General features: G+C 40.5%; 1 protein-coding gene across 1 annotated transcript in view; it reads right to left on the reverse strand.

The window, feature by feature from the left end:
• Positions 1-15,428, reverse strand: part of ADARB2 (adenosine deaminase RNA specific B2 (inactive)) — a 463,608-nt gene that overhangs the window by 375,494 nt on the left and 72,686 nt on the right. The window contains exon 2 of the mRNA XM_072153999.1: positions 10,374-10,415. Coding sequence (XP_072010100.1) covers positions 10,374-10,415 — 42 coding nt within the window. The remainder of the gene's footprint in view (positions 1-10,373; positions 10,416-15,428) is intronic.

The raw sequence follows: 15,428 nt of genomic DNA on the forward strand, positions 1-15,428 counted from the left end.
GGATTTCCATCAAGGGGTATTCCCACAAAGACTAGATTCTTAAATATACTCGGCATTTCACAGATATAATTCCAATCTGTCTCTATCAGTCCTGGTGTACACAATTTTGGTTGCCCCTGGTTTCTGACCCTGGATCTTCTAACTTAGGGTCAGGGAAGCCATCTTGCTTTTCTGTCTGATGGTGCATGAGCTGAGATATTCACTGCCTCTAGCCCCGCCCCCTGCATTCCAGGACGTAGCGCACACTGACTCACTGCCTGCAAACACCTCACATTGTGAGGAGAGAAAAGCTGCAAGCTACAGGCAGATAAAGTTCTTCATCTCTGGAGTGGGAAGGAGGCACAGGAGATCTCATAGTGTAAGAGCAGATACAGTATGTAGCAGAGCTGACAGTGTGTAAAAGGCAACTCATGGATCTCATCATCTCTGATCTGTCTCATCTCTCTTTCTCTTTCAGATACTAGTACAATGTTCAGAAGCTAAATAAAAGTGTATATACACCCTGTACCCTGATAATCTAACCACATTGTCAGCACACAGAACTGGATGGCTCATGGTGTCTGCTTAGAGAATCCCCACACTCTTGGAATATTACACTGATCATCACTGAGTGATAGGAGGCAAAACAGCAATAAAACTGTAACAAATTACAAAAAAATTGTAAAGTAAAGGGTTAAAAATGATCTTTATTGTGTAACCATCACTAGGGGTTTGAAATTTGATAATTTTCTTTCTTGGGAAAACCCCTTTAAAGGGAACTTCCAGGACTAACAAATTTATGATTCATAATTAGGATAAATCAGTAACATTTGTTGGGGGTCTTGCACCCAGAACCTTGATGATCAGCTGTGGCACCAGGTCTCTTCAATCTACAGGCAGAGTGCCATTCATGTTTTGTATATGAACAGGACCTTGAGACTAATGAACTTATAAGCAGTTTCAGACCCTTTACAGGACCATCAAAGGTCCTGAAATAGCTCTTGTGTACATGCGTATTGAGACCAGGAACAGAGGTGCAGGATGTCATGGGTGAAGGTCTTTCTCAGTATAAAATTTGTGCTTGGCTTGGGTGGCCATGGGCCCCCTCGAGGGCTAGGTCTTTTTTTCTGCCCAAAACACCTATATTATAATCCACTACATCATGACACAGGCAAAGTCACCAGCGGCATGTAATTGCTAGTGGCGCATGCACCCCATGTTGTCTGGGATCTTGTCACTCCCTATGATCCTCAGAAAAATGGCGGTGCACCTGTGCTGCCGGTGGCTTTGCCCACAGCATGTAAGGGATAACACCACTCATTTGTGCCGTGGGTGTTACCAATAAGTGTTCAACAAAACACAGAACTCAGACATGGAATTCTTGCTAAAGTCCGTATTGTGTCCAGGGACCCAAGCCCTCAATATTCATCTTGGAATCGAATATTGTGGTTCGGGTCCACTGATCACTAATAATCGGCATTATAAAAAATAGCACTTACAATTTCATGTTCTTCTCCAGAGTAATTAGGGAAACGGATTAGATGATTTTGCTGGATTTCATTACCAATGAAGATATTAAGCAGATTATTAAAGAATAGGAGCCATAATACAACATAAAGTCTTTTCTGTACAACTAGTCTGCAATGAGTGCAGCATTTACGTATTACGTTATGTCCACCAAGTTTACCTATTGTCAATGTAATGGACAGTAAAACATTTCCAAATGCAGCCTATCATTACATGCAGCTGGTTTATAGAAAGCCAAGATCAATGACTGGACACGCCAAACTACTGATGAACCATCCACAGCCCTTTGCTGGGGTTTCCATTGTTACATTTCTCTGGAGTTCTTCATTTCAGTACTAAGCGAGTTACAGTATATCTGCCAGGACCGGGCTACATCTGCATGACTATGAAAGCCATACACAATGGAGTAACTGTAAATATGAATTCATGAAAATCTGTAAGCAATAAAACTGGAGAAGATACAAAAAAGATGACAAGGATAAGTATAAATTACAGAACGAATGGCAAAAGATCAAAAAATATTTCATACTGTTAACTCTACTAGGTCCTATTGGAAATGATACTTAAAGGGAACCTGTGATAGCATTTGGCCTACTAAACCACTACCAGTATATTGTCAAAAAGCGTAACATCTTCTAGTTTTTGTTTCTTTCATGGTCCTGTGTGGTGGTATCATCCAGAAAATCAACTTTGAAGTAAGATGTAAATCTGTTGTATAAAGTCAAGGAGGCGGAGAGTTCAACACAGAAGTCAAGGTCGGGAGCTCTGAAAGCCTCCTCCTCTGTCATGGACATCAGGCATCAAACTTCAGGTAATCTGCTTAGTGATTTTTCTGGATGCAGGACCATCAATTACAATGAAGGGGCTTTCTGAGGAATAGAAAGCTTGACTTCAGTGTTAAAATCTCCACCTACTTGACTTTATACAACAAGTATACATCTCACTTCAAGGTTGATTTTCTAGATGATGTCACCACACTGGGTTATGAAAAAAAAAAAACAATCTGGAAGGTGTTCAGCTGCACTAAACTTAGGTGTTTCTAGTCATTATGTACTAATAGTTTTCTATTAATTTTCAATTCCTCTCAACTCTGCTTGGTGGAGACTTAACTGCTGTGACTCACTGCTCCTCCTACATAGAGCTTCCATGTAATCTGAGGCCTCATTGAGATCTGGTCTTTTTGGCCAACAGGACAGAATTAAGCAGTGATATATAACACAGATTAGGAGGGAAGGAGGGAGGATGATAAGTACCAAAGTCTAAAAAGACTTCCGGTAAAACTTATTTATAAAGTTTTTAAACTTGATGAAAAGTGAGGGACCAGTTATTTTAGTTCATCTGCCAATTTTCTGGCATTCCAGCCATGAAATTAAACTTCCAGGGAGGGGCATGTCAGAGTTGGCATGCTCCAGCCTAGCACATCTGCTGTAGCTGAATTTTACGCCAGGCTAAATCTGCTGTAGAATTTAGCTGGAGCCTAGTATATCAATGTCTACCGGATATCATGTCTAGCGCACAATGGGGTAAATTTCATTAATCTGTCTCAGGTTCCAACAGTGCAGTGCGGGTCACCACTAGTTTAGGGCTGCACCAAATTTTACTGTCAATTTCTACTTTTAGACCTGATTTTAGCTGGGCTAAACTGTGCGCTCCCTACTTTATTCTTGTTCACACATACTATTTTCTACTCCCCTACGCCCTCCTGGAGACCATGTCCCCTTTGTTGTACAAATCGGAATAGTGTTGAAAAATGGTCTAAAAGACTTGGTAAATGTTTCTGAAGGCGTTTTTTTGTGAAAATCTGTAATGTTTTAGCCGAGGAGCAATAATCAATTAACCTCGTTGTGCCCAATCTTAATAAATTACCCCTCCCCCAAGTGCATAAAAAAGCCAAACTCCATCTATTAGACCTACCGATCTTATGACAGGACAGAGCTGCTACGTATTGGCCAACCTAGATTAGATTTTCAAGTTAATGGGACACATTTACTAAGGGTCTGCGGACCGCGATTCTGTTGGGTTTCCCGAATATTTCCTTTTTGCGCCGAATTGCCCCGGGTTTTTGGCGCACATGATCGGATTGTGGCGCATTGGCGCCGGCTTGCATGCGACAGAAATTGTGGGGCGTGGCCGTCATACAACCCGACGGATTCGGACAAATCGCGGAATTTAACAATGAAATTGTGTTGCAAGATCAGCACTTACATGCACCAGGAAAAAGATGGTGAACTCCAGCGGATCTCAGCGGGGAAGAGACACATGCAGGATATCAGGCGCACGATCTTAGTGAATAGCGGCAGACCCGAATCCTCGTCGGACAACGCACCGCGGGGATCGCGACGGGACCGGGTAGGTAAATGTGCCCCAATATTGTCATTAAAGGGGGTTGTTCTACCTATAAATGAGGATGCAACATTTTAGACCTTTGACTGCAAGAGTCCAGGTTGTTTGGACCCACCATACATCAGTGGCAAATGCTAAGGATACAGTCCTGGAGGACCTGTGTATTGACTGCTGTAAATAGCAGACCTGAATGTACAGAAAACATGGTCCCATCACGAGTTACGCTGCTTTTGGCCCTCCAGCATTCCCACTGCTATAATAAACTTACAACATGACTACAAATTAATAAACTGCATATCCCATTTATTCCTTATATGTCAATGTTTAACATTTGAAGCGAAAAAGAAATGAATAACAGATTCAACAATTTGTGTATTATCAGATGCTATTAAAATAATAATCGCCACTTTTACCCTGCCTTACCTCTGAATACATCTGATTTTTGCAATAATTGCATACAAATGTATCAGGCAATTTTATATTCGCACAATTTTACTAATGATGTCTCGGATTTTCCTGCCAGACATTCAAAATTTAATTAACTTTTGTAGCCTATGAAACGGCGACGTGAGAACTGAAAAACACTGGCGAACCCACCGCTTGGACAGTGACCTGCAGTAGAAATAACACTTATTTACTGGTAATTCAGGGAACACAGAACATTGATGAGGTCATTATACAGTATCGTACAAGCTGCTGCCTCCTTCTAAATCGACTGAAAATTTTGGATATAGTATGTGCTGGTTCTGTAGTAGATGTAGGGTCTCATGTATTGTGGGGTCTATGTAGCTCTAACAACCCAGATAACCTTATCTTATAAACTGGCTGCCAGATAATTAAGAATTTCAAATAACACCAACACCTTTCATAAAGGGTTAATCCTGACATGGAATATTATAGCTATGATATACTATGCCAAACCTGAGCTTTGATTTGGAGGGCAAATCGGTAAAAAGCTAATTATCCACAACCTGCCACCTCCCTCTTACATACTGGGAGCATGGATAAAGAAGTGATGTCACACGAGAATACACATCTCTTGTGTGACATAACCTCTCACCAGCATGGCAGAGGGAGGTATATAGGCGTGCATTATTCGCAGCCCGGAGCACCGGATATCTCATCCCTGTGCTCTGTGCTGCTAATTCTAAGTTTCTTTTCTAGGTGATCCTGGAGTAGCAAGACTAGTGGAGGGCAGCACCAGGATTAACATCAAGTGGAGCTGAGGTGAGTATTTGGAGCCCTTTTGTTTTTTTATGTGGCTGATTGACCTTTAAGGTCTCACCTACTTATGGGAACATCGATAGAAGTTTCAAGGACCTCTTTTTATATGCAGTTTTCCAAAATGCCCCACGTGTTGGAGCAGGAGTTAAAAGCAGAGATAACCACGTCAGCACTCCTAGGAGAAACAGCAACAGTCCTGCCTATGCCATGACATAGAGACTGATAGGCCTCTCATGTATACTGATCTTTCATAGCCTGCCCAGGCTATTAGAGATCAGCAGTAAAATTACTATATACTGTAATATAGAAGTATTGCAGTATATTGTATGAGTGATCAGACCCTTCAAGGTTAAAGTACCCTAGAAGGCCTGAAATAATAGTAAAAAAATTTAAAGTAATATAAAAAAAACTTAAAAAAAAACTTAAAAGTTTAAATCACCCCCCTTTCCCTAGAACACATATAGAAATAAACAGTAAAAATCATAAACAAGTTAGGTATTGCCAAGTCCCAAAATTCCCGTTCTATCAAAATATAAAAAAGATTATTCCTTACAGAAAACGGCGCCCAAATGTCCAAATCGCCACTTTTTTGCCATTTGTCCATCAATAAATATTTGAATAAAACTATGATCAAACAATCACATAAATGCCAAGATGATATAAATGAAAATGTCATCACGTACCATCACGTCTGGAGCTACAATTATAGAATAAACAGTTTGACTTACATACAAATTTAACTTAAGTACACACCTAAGGAACCTATCTTGTATGTAACCCTGGGACTGCCTTTATAAATAAAGATTATTATTATTAGGAATATTATTATATATATGTTCCATATCTGATATAACAGAAGTGTTGTAGATACAATCCATGAGACAACATGTAGAATGAATACACCTGTTCCGTCTCCCGGCTGCAGTCACATTAGCAGCGATGGCACGCGGCTCAGCCTTTGATTTACTGCGCTGGAAGCGGCACTCTGTCATTGTACCACAGCTACTATTACCATACGCTTTCTACTGTCCCTTGGCATTCTGCTTACAACACAAAATTATTCACTTGCTTGTACCATACACAAAACACAAAAAAAGAAACCAATGCACCACTATTTTTAACCACCTGCATCTATCAACATAACATCGGAATATCGCCCTGGGCAGAGAGAGGGAAAAAAATCGCCACACGCTTATGGTGCCACAGGATATCACGGGCATAGACACATAAATGTGCTGCTGCTCGTAAAGCTGTCAGTTTGGGTTTGTCTTGTACAGTAGAGGATCAGCACGGAGCGGACAGCTGATGATTCTACTTGTAGATATGGGATCTTTCCTCAATGGGAATTCAGGCCCAGAGGAGTGGCGGATGCTGAAAGAGAAAAATAAGGAGAATCCGGGGCACCGGGTGTACAAAGATACTATCAAATAACTGAAAAGAACTGAAAAGTTATCTCTATCATTCACAGTTTAGGTCACTCTCATAGGGGGAGATTTATCAGAAGTGTCTGAGAGCCAGACTGTTCTAGTTTTCCATGTCAACCAATTAGAACTCAGCTTTCAAATTCCCACAGATCTTTATAAAATGAAAGCTGAGCTCTGATTGGTTGCAGTTGGCAACTAGAACAGCTTTACTTCTGATACATCTCCCCCATAGGCTACATTCACACTGCCGTATAGGGGACGTATATATGGCTGACTAATATACAGCGTATATACATCCCCCATAGATGGCAATGGGCACACGGCACCGCACGGGAGCGGTACAGTACCGCACACGTGCAGAACCACAACGTTCAATAGTGTTTTTCTATGGAGAGGAGCGGCCTTTTTTTTTGTTTGTTTTTAACCCTTCAATATCTTTTAAAACCCTTTTATCTTTTATAGCCAGTTGTTCATCCTCTTTGTGGCTAACAATGGATTTTTCTGTAATGATGACCCTGTCTAGCACAAATTATCACCGATAGCGGAGGCAATGAGGCCAACTATGAGTAGCCCTTCTAGTTATAGATTCCATATCTGTCACTTAAAGCAAAATACAGAAAGGACAGGCTACAATAAGCTTACAATTCACCTACTCCAAGGAAAACATGAGCGAACTGGGTTCAAAATAATATAAAATATCAATACAAAACTTTATTGAAAACATAAACACAACAACAAGACACACAAATTTGTCTAGATACAGGGTTCCGGAAAATTCTACATATGGTCCAACTGGGATCATCACATAGGGTACTTCATTAATTTTCCTAAATGTTCCCACAAAACACCTAAGGCAGAGTCGAATAATGTCTCAAGATAGAAAAGCAAGTGCTTAATTATCAGGGATAGTAAGCCCACCTTTACCGACAGATGAGTGAGTAACCCTGTATCTAGAACATCCAAAAATTTGTGTATTGTTGTTATGTTTTCAATAAAGTTTTGTATTGATATTTTATATTATTTCGAACTGAATGGGGCACTTTTACTTACTCATCTCGTTGACACCGCCGATCTAAAATGTCCGACTAGGATTCAGAGCTGCCGCGATTCACTAAGATCGTGCGTCCAATTTCCTGCATGTGTCGCTTCTCCGCTCAGTTCACCTTCTTCTTCCCAGTGCAAGCGAGTGCTGATCTTGCGACACAATTTGGTTTTTAAATTCTGCGGTTTGTCTGAATCAGTCTGGTTGTCCGACATCCACGTTCCCACCAATCCCCCCCCCCCCCCCCCGACTTGTGTCACATTCACAATCTTGAGCGCCAAAAACCCTGGGGCAATTCAGGGCAAATTGGAAAAAATTGCGAAACCCGACGGAAATGTGTCCGACGGACCCTTAGTAAATGTGCCCCAGTGTGTCATGTTTTCCTTGGGGTTGGCGATCTATTTATGAGTTGGTTCTGTTTTGTGATATGATTGGGAGGGGATCCTTTTGATGAAGTTCTGGCCCATTCTCTTGGAATGCTTTGGGTTTTAATAAGCTTACAATTGTCTATTGTTTAACATAGTACATAACAGTACGGTAGAATACAGTTGACTCCATCCCACTCATATACATGTAATAATGTACTTTTCTTGATGTTTCTCAGTTTACATTCTTTAGTAATAGGTTATTCCCCCAATAGCGAATTATTACGCAGGCAGCACATTGCCCCCTGTCTATTACGTCCGTGTTATTTTTCATACACAACATTTAATGTGAAGAAATGACATTCTGGCGCGGCGCAGTCATCAATCTAGCTGTCCAAACAGATGAACAAAAAGCCAATGAGTTCAATTATAATGATAGAAAAGTATACAAAGGTGAGTAATGCCCGAGGGCTGCTTTAGCTTATTACCTCATTAATAATAAGTGCTGTGCTATAAATTTCAGATTTGAGGCAGTTTCCGAGGAGCAGGAAAAGCCTTTTCGAGAACGTGAACATTACCCATCGAGAATTCCATAGAGAGCGATATGTGCGGAAGTAACACTAACATTCTGCTTCTAATCTTATATCAGTGGAAAGACCATAAAAATGCAAATTCACGAATAAGATGAAGTGTATTCTGTAATTCTAAACCACTTACAAGAGACGGGCTAAAAAAAGGAACAGGAACGCGTATCCTATAGGAAAGTAATGGGAAATGCGTTTCACTAAAATATACGATTTTATACCAAGATCTTGCGTCCGTTGTTTTTTTTTTTTTACTTGAAACAATGTTTTTAGGTTTGCGTAGACAGATTTTTCGCTCTTAATTTTTGTGCAGCCAACCAAAACATAGGTCATCACCCAGCAGCCAAAATTCATCTGCACAATAGATGTGAAACGGTAATGATTTAACCCATTCCTGTACGTATGGAAAACATATTGCTACTCAGAAAGAACCTTACCATCAGATGTGTGTGTTGTCTGAGTATTAGAAATTGTCGAATTTCAGATCAGTAGGCGTCTGACACCGGACAACCCAGATAATAGGCCACCAAAAGTGGTTGCAGTTCACCGTAGACTTTAGTTTGCCACATGACCTGTTTGAGTCCAGCTGTAGTAAATGTGGCAGAGATACAATCCCAATAACTGCCACTGAACTTTATTTGGCGGTATGTTTGGTAGGAACTATAAAGACTGCAGTACCCATTGCTGCATTGTTGTCTCTTCAACCCCTTTAGCTCAAATTTAGTTGAGTTGATCTAATTTCACAAATCTGTTGAACCCCATGATTTTGTCGAGAAAGTAAAACCCTGTTCATTGGCAAAGCTCACAGCATCTTGGCCCTATTGCAAAATCTGTAATGGACTCTCCACCTTCTACTAGTTTAATTTTATATTATGGAGTAGCTTCTCAGCATCCTGGTGCTCCAGGGTTCAGTAGTGACTGCTACCTTTCCAACCTCTATCAGGGGTGGATAAGACTGCCATGGGCCCTGGGCTGTATGAATATTACAGCCCCTACAAGTCTGGAATTCACTTCCTACATATGGACTAGAATGTATGACTTTTATAGGACCTTCAAAGGTCCTGAAATGGCTCTTTTGTGCATGTGTATTTAGATTAGGAACAGATTATGAGGATTTCATGGGTAAAGGTCCTTCTCAGTATACAATTGGGTTGGTGGTTTGGATGGCCATGGGCCCCCTAGTAGACGTGAGCATTGAGTTACAATGTAGCTACAATATTGTCTCCTCCCCACTAGAGAATATTGGGGGAAGCATATACAGACCATATTGAAATTCAACATGGCCAGTACTAAGTATGGAAGCATCTTATTCTTCTCCTTCTATTCCTGATTCCAGATTCTTTAGGATAGTTATAGGGTATTGTGTAAAATTCCCAGTTGATATGATAAATAGTCCCACGAACATTAAATTTGAGTGTCCAGATTATGTTGATTCTAGGGGCTCTCTCCTGTTTAAGTCCTGGGTAAGTGTTTAGTTCTTGTGTTGGGATGGGCTCCCCAGAGGCCTTTTTGTGAATGAAGGGTTGAGAAATCACTCAAAGGATTCCACAGTCATTCTGTAATTTCTTCTAATTGACCTATCCACCTCCAAAGGATAATAATAACAGATTAACAAGAAGTTGGAGAGATTAAAATAGTATATGACTACATGTTTGTAGTCTGTTACCATAGAGACACATAGATTTGAGGAAGATACGGATACATGAAGGCAAAATATGCATTATAGAGATGATATAAAAAAACATATATTACAATAAAATATTACATCAGTATATCAGTATAAAATATTACATTCTCAGTTTATAACTGGCCACCCAATGCTAATCAGGTCCAAAGAACAAGTTTCCATTTCAACCATACAATGATATAAGTGTGAATATCATACCTCCCAGGAGTCGTGATGTTCTTAATTCCAGCGGGTTGTGGCCTGTAAAAAAAGGAATAGAGGCTTTAGGTTAATTGTACTTCAAATGTTACTTCCATACAATTATCTATGGTTCTATGTGTGGGTCAGAGACCCCTGTCCATGCAGTCAATATCATGAGGTTACAATGATTGAGGGGTTCCCCGAATGCTTTTGCATAGCAGTTAAGGTGTTTGGGAATTTGACCCATCCGCCTATTATTTTCTAGGGTGGCAAAGCTATGATGTAAGGGGTCAGATATTTTGATGGTGACAGCTGCTGTCCTAAGCTTATCACATGACTGCGCTCCGTTAACTCTCAAGTTACCCCATTGTTGAGTCCCCAGCTTTCGTCTCTATAAGTCTCTCCTTGACCAGAAAATGGTTAAATCGGAAAATACATAGTTTCGGAGACATGTAATAAATTTCCTATCCATGTCATGTCATTTCACACACAGATCTTTTTTTTTTTCTCCCGCCATCGTGATTTCCATCATGTTAATTACCAGGTTACAAAGTGAGCGATGAACCTCAATGACATTTTTCTTGGTTGATGTGTACAAAGAAAGACTTCTAATAAAATTCCTTATCTTCCCCATTGCAGCTTGTTCTAATCCACTCATCTGTGCCCTTATTTATTATTTTTGCATCCATCAGAAGTGAAAAAAAAAGCGCACATCATATTGTGACCGTTCCACTAAGGCAGGAATATGCTTGAAATCTCGGCACCTTACATCACTGTATATTATTCGTACCCTCGGCGTTGAGTTACTTGTTGCTATACAATGACTTAATGGGGGGTATTGATCGGGGCTTCTGCGATAATTTAAATTGCTAATTTTGCCCTTCTAGCCACCTCAATGCTAGGGCGGGCGTGAAGTGGGGCGCCGATGGCCATAGGGTGGGTGCAGCCATCGGGAAGTGAGACCGGCACAAGTCAAGTATGATAAATAACCCCCATTCTCTCCAATCTATAGAACATATATTTTTATTACCTATACATTTTTTCATTGATGTTCCAGTTAATTGCTGCTTACATACATTTATATAATTATTGCTATACACAGCGTCCAAAATTTAAGGGGGTCTGCTTCACATAAAAGATGGGAAGTATGCAAAATATAAGGTATAACAATGCAATGTAAACTAATTTTATCCTAAAATGTCATCTGGAATTCTTTTCGAAAATAACTGTCAATCACTGACTAGGACCACCCTCTGGACTTTTAAGCCTTCTATGGCTAGAGAAATAGCTCAATTAAAATTCTATTGAACCTTTTGCCACAAAACTTTATTTAAATCTGTTGAGCCACTACTATACCACATGCTGCCAGCAGATTTCAGGATTCGACTTTTTATGGAAGGGCGTGTGATTTACCTTCTCCTCCATTGACTCCAGGATCCAGGTGGGGATCCCAGTGGTCAAACCCCATCAATCATTATTTATAGAGAGCAATAATAAAGGAGTTTCCTCTTTCAGCAAATAATTTACTTTCTGTATCAATTCCTCACAATTTTTCTCTGACAGATCTCTGCTTGCTGTCATTCTATTGGAAGTTTCATATAATATGATAAAAACAGTCAATGGTCATGTGATATTACACATGTGCACGGTGCATGAAATAGCAAACGGTGCATCTGTGTGACATTACTAATATGCAATGAAAAAAGTGGTGTGTAAAGACTTGAGAAGTAGATTCCAAAAAGAATTTATTAAGTTATAAATTTCACAAAACATATACTGTAAAAAACACTTTAAAATTATTTAAAAATACACAAAAGTTCAAAGTATGAACCAAGTGAGGATGGAAGCCATGATGGAAGTCTGTCCTTACAACCACCTTAAATACATAGTATTGGAACCTCACCCAAGCAATTAAATATATTAATACAATATTGGTAAAAAAAAGACCAGTGCTTCAACCACTGTGAATCACAGTTTACAAATAAAGAACTGTGCACCTGTGTGACATCACATGGCCATGGATACAATGAGCCATGCACCTGTGTGGCATCACATGACCATTGATATAACAAACCGCACACCTGTTTGATACTACATGACCATGAATATAACCAGCCATGCATCTGATTGACATCACATAACAAAGATATAACCATCCGTGCATCTGTGTGACGTCGCATGACTAGAGTTATAATGAGCTGTGCAACTCTGTGACATCACATGACCAGAGTTATAATGAGCTGTGTAACTGTGTGACATCACATGACCAGAGATATAACGAGCCATGAACCTATATGACATCACATGATCAGAGATATATCGAGCCATTCACCTGTGTGACATCACATGACCAGAGTTATAATGAGCTGTGCAACTGTGTGACATCACATGACCAGAGATATAACGAGCCATGAACCTACATAACATCACATGACCAGGAATAAAATGGGCCATGTACCTGTGTGACATCACATGACCAGGGATAAAATGGGCCATGTACCTGTGCGATATCACATGACCAGGGATAAAATGGGCTGTGCACCTGTGTGACATCACATGACCAGGGATAAAATGGGCCATGTACCTATGTGACATCACATGACCAGGGATAAAATGGGCCATGTACCTATGTGACATCACATGACCAGGGATAAAATGGGCCATGTACCTGTGTGACATCACATGACCAGGGATAAAATGAGCCATGTACCTGTGTGACATCACATGACCAGGGATAAAATGGGCCATGTACCTGTGTGACATCACATATCCACAGAGAGAAGTAAACAATGAGGCTTCCTGTTTAAGTGTGAATATTTCTATTTAGCATAGTTAGTCATCTTGTTTCGCTACTTGAGATAAAATGAAGGAGAATGAAAATCTAATAATATTTGTGCAGGTAAATTAAAAAACTAGATAAATCAGGTGACCTTTTCCCATGTGAGAAGCCAATGAGACCTACTGACTATGAAAAGTGTATGTAGTACAAAAATACCTATATAAATAAGAATCATCTATAATTTATCTGGGTTACTTGCAGGAATTTTGTGCTTATTGTGGCTTGAAGACTGATAGCAGCAAATAAATTCCATTTGTAATGAAAGTTTCAAACCCCCTCAACAGCAGAAAGCAGAACATTACTTCTGCCGCCTCTCCGCCTGTCAGGCTATTTCAGTTTTATTTCCGTGTGCTACAATATAAAATGCACTAACCGTCCAAGAGGATCAATATACACCTTCCTCAACACCATGGAATTATGTTCTAAAATTGATTCCACCTCTACGCATGAGATCTTACAAACTGCATTCCCAGTTAATTATATAATATTGTCTTACTATGAATGAATAGGGACTGAAACCTGTTTCTCGCCCGGCGTCTAGCAAAACGCTGACATCCAATGTTCTCTCTGAAGCAGATAATGAATTGTATCCCGTCCATACATTCGAACGCGTTCACGACAACGAGATATACGCACCATTGGAAATAAATAACTACAAATGAGATACTAAGCACAATTGTTAAGGTTTTGTTAAAGTGTAGTGAAGTATCGGAATAGTCCTCTATAGCGTTACATTATATGCTTTCTTCTTTTGTGAATAATATTCGCAGTGCTCCTCGGCCTTCATACAATGGCGCCCTTTATTGGGTTACTAGAATTACTATGAGCCACAGGATTCTATCACATGACACTATGGAGTATACAGGATCCAGTATATAAATACCATATATACTCGACTATAAGCCTAGTTTTTCAGCACAAAAAATGTGCTGAAAACCCAATCTCGGCTTATACTCGAGTAAAAAAAATATATATCAAAACTCAACTTTCTGGCTTCCCCCGCTGTTGGGTATATACTGGGGCATGGGGCTGGCTACATACTGGGGCAGGGGGCTGGCTATATACTGGGGGGCAGGGGCTGGCTATGTACTATGGGGCAGGGTCCGTCAGGATATATACTGGGGAGGCTGTGACCAATGCATTTCCCACTCTCGGGTTATACTCGAGTCAATAGGTTTTCCCAATGGAAAGACAATGGAAGACTGTAAGTATCACACTCTACTATGCTACGTCTTTATGCTTAGCCCCCTCCCCTTCTGACTGCAGAAGAAGAAGCCTTGGCAGTAGTGGAGTAACTAAAGTCTTCAGGGCCCCGGGACAAAATTTCTGTAACCGTGACCACCATTATTGCAACAAAAAAAACCCCAAAACTACAATCAATACGATAATAAACAAAAATCATATGTATCCTGTGCCACAAGCAAATAATCCGGTGCCACACGTACAATGATCAGTATCACCTCCATAGACTAATATTAAGTGTATTGACATTCTACCAATAATAAGGCCTTATAAGGCCCAAATTATACCACTACACCATACTGCCCCCCAGTCATTATGCCCCCCAGTAATTATGCCCCTTGTAATTCTGCCCCTTTTTCATTATGCTCCTCCCAGTCATTAGGCCCTCCTGTCATTTGCCACTTTTCATTCTGCCACTGGTCATTTATCCTTCTCTCATTATGTCTCCGCTCTTTGCAAATTTGTGCAAGTTTAAAAATAAAAAAAAATTATACTAACCTCTTTTCCCCTGATGCGTCGCGGCGAGTGGCTGTCCTTTTCTGACGGCTGCCGAGCTCCTACCTGCATAGTGGCACAACAAGGCGCGACTTACTCCCTGCTCTGCCTAGGCACACTAGCAAAGGGTCTCAAAGCTCCCCGGCAGCTTGTTAGCTGCAGCAGAAGTAGTGCAGAAGCTCGGAGCCATGCATCTTTTCTGTGACAGCCGTGGGCCCTTCTCTTTCAACGGACCTTGTGGCGGTCGCACACCCTGCTACCATAATCGTTAGACCCCTGCTTGGCAGCACGCAGTGGTTTCCTGCTGCTGATGTTAAAGGTGTCTCCCTTGTGATATAATGGTCTTTATACGGAAATTCTGTCACTGGGAGGAGCACCAAAGGTCTCTGTACTACTGCGTCCCATGTTTCCTGCTTTATGGTGGCATATTCTGTCCAGAAGGAGGCCAAAAGAATACTCTTTTGAGTCTATGGACACATTGGGGGTTATTTTGCATT

Source organism: Engystomops pustulosus, chromosome 5 (genome assembly GCF_040894005.1).
Source record: "Engystomops pustulosus chromosome 5, aEngPut4.maternal, whole genome shotgun sequence".
NCBI lineage: Eukaryota > Metazoa > Chordata > Amphibia > Anura > Leptodactylidae > Engystomops > Engystomops pustulosus.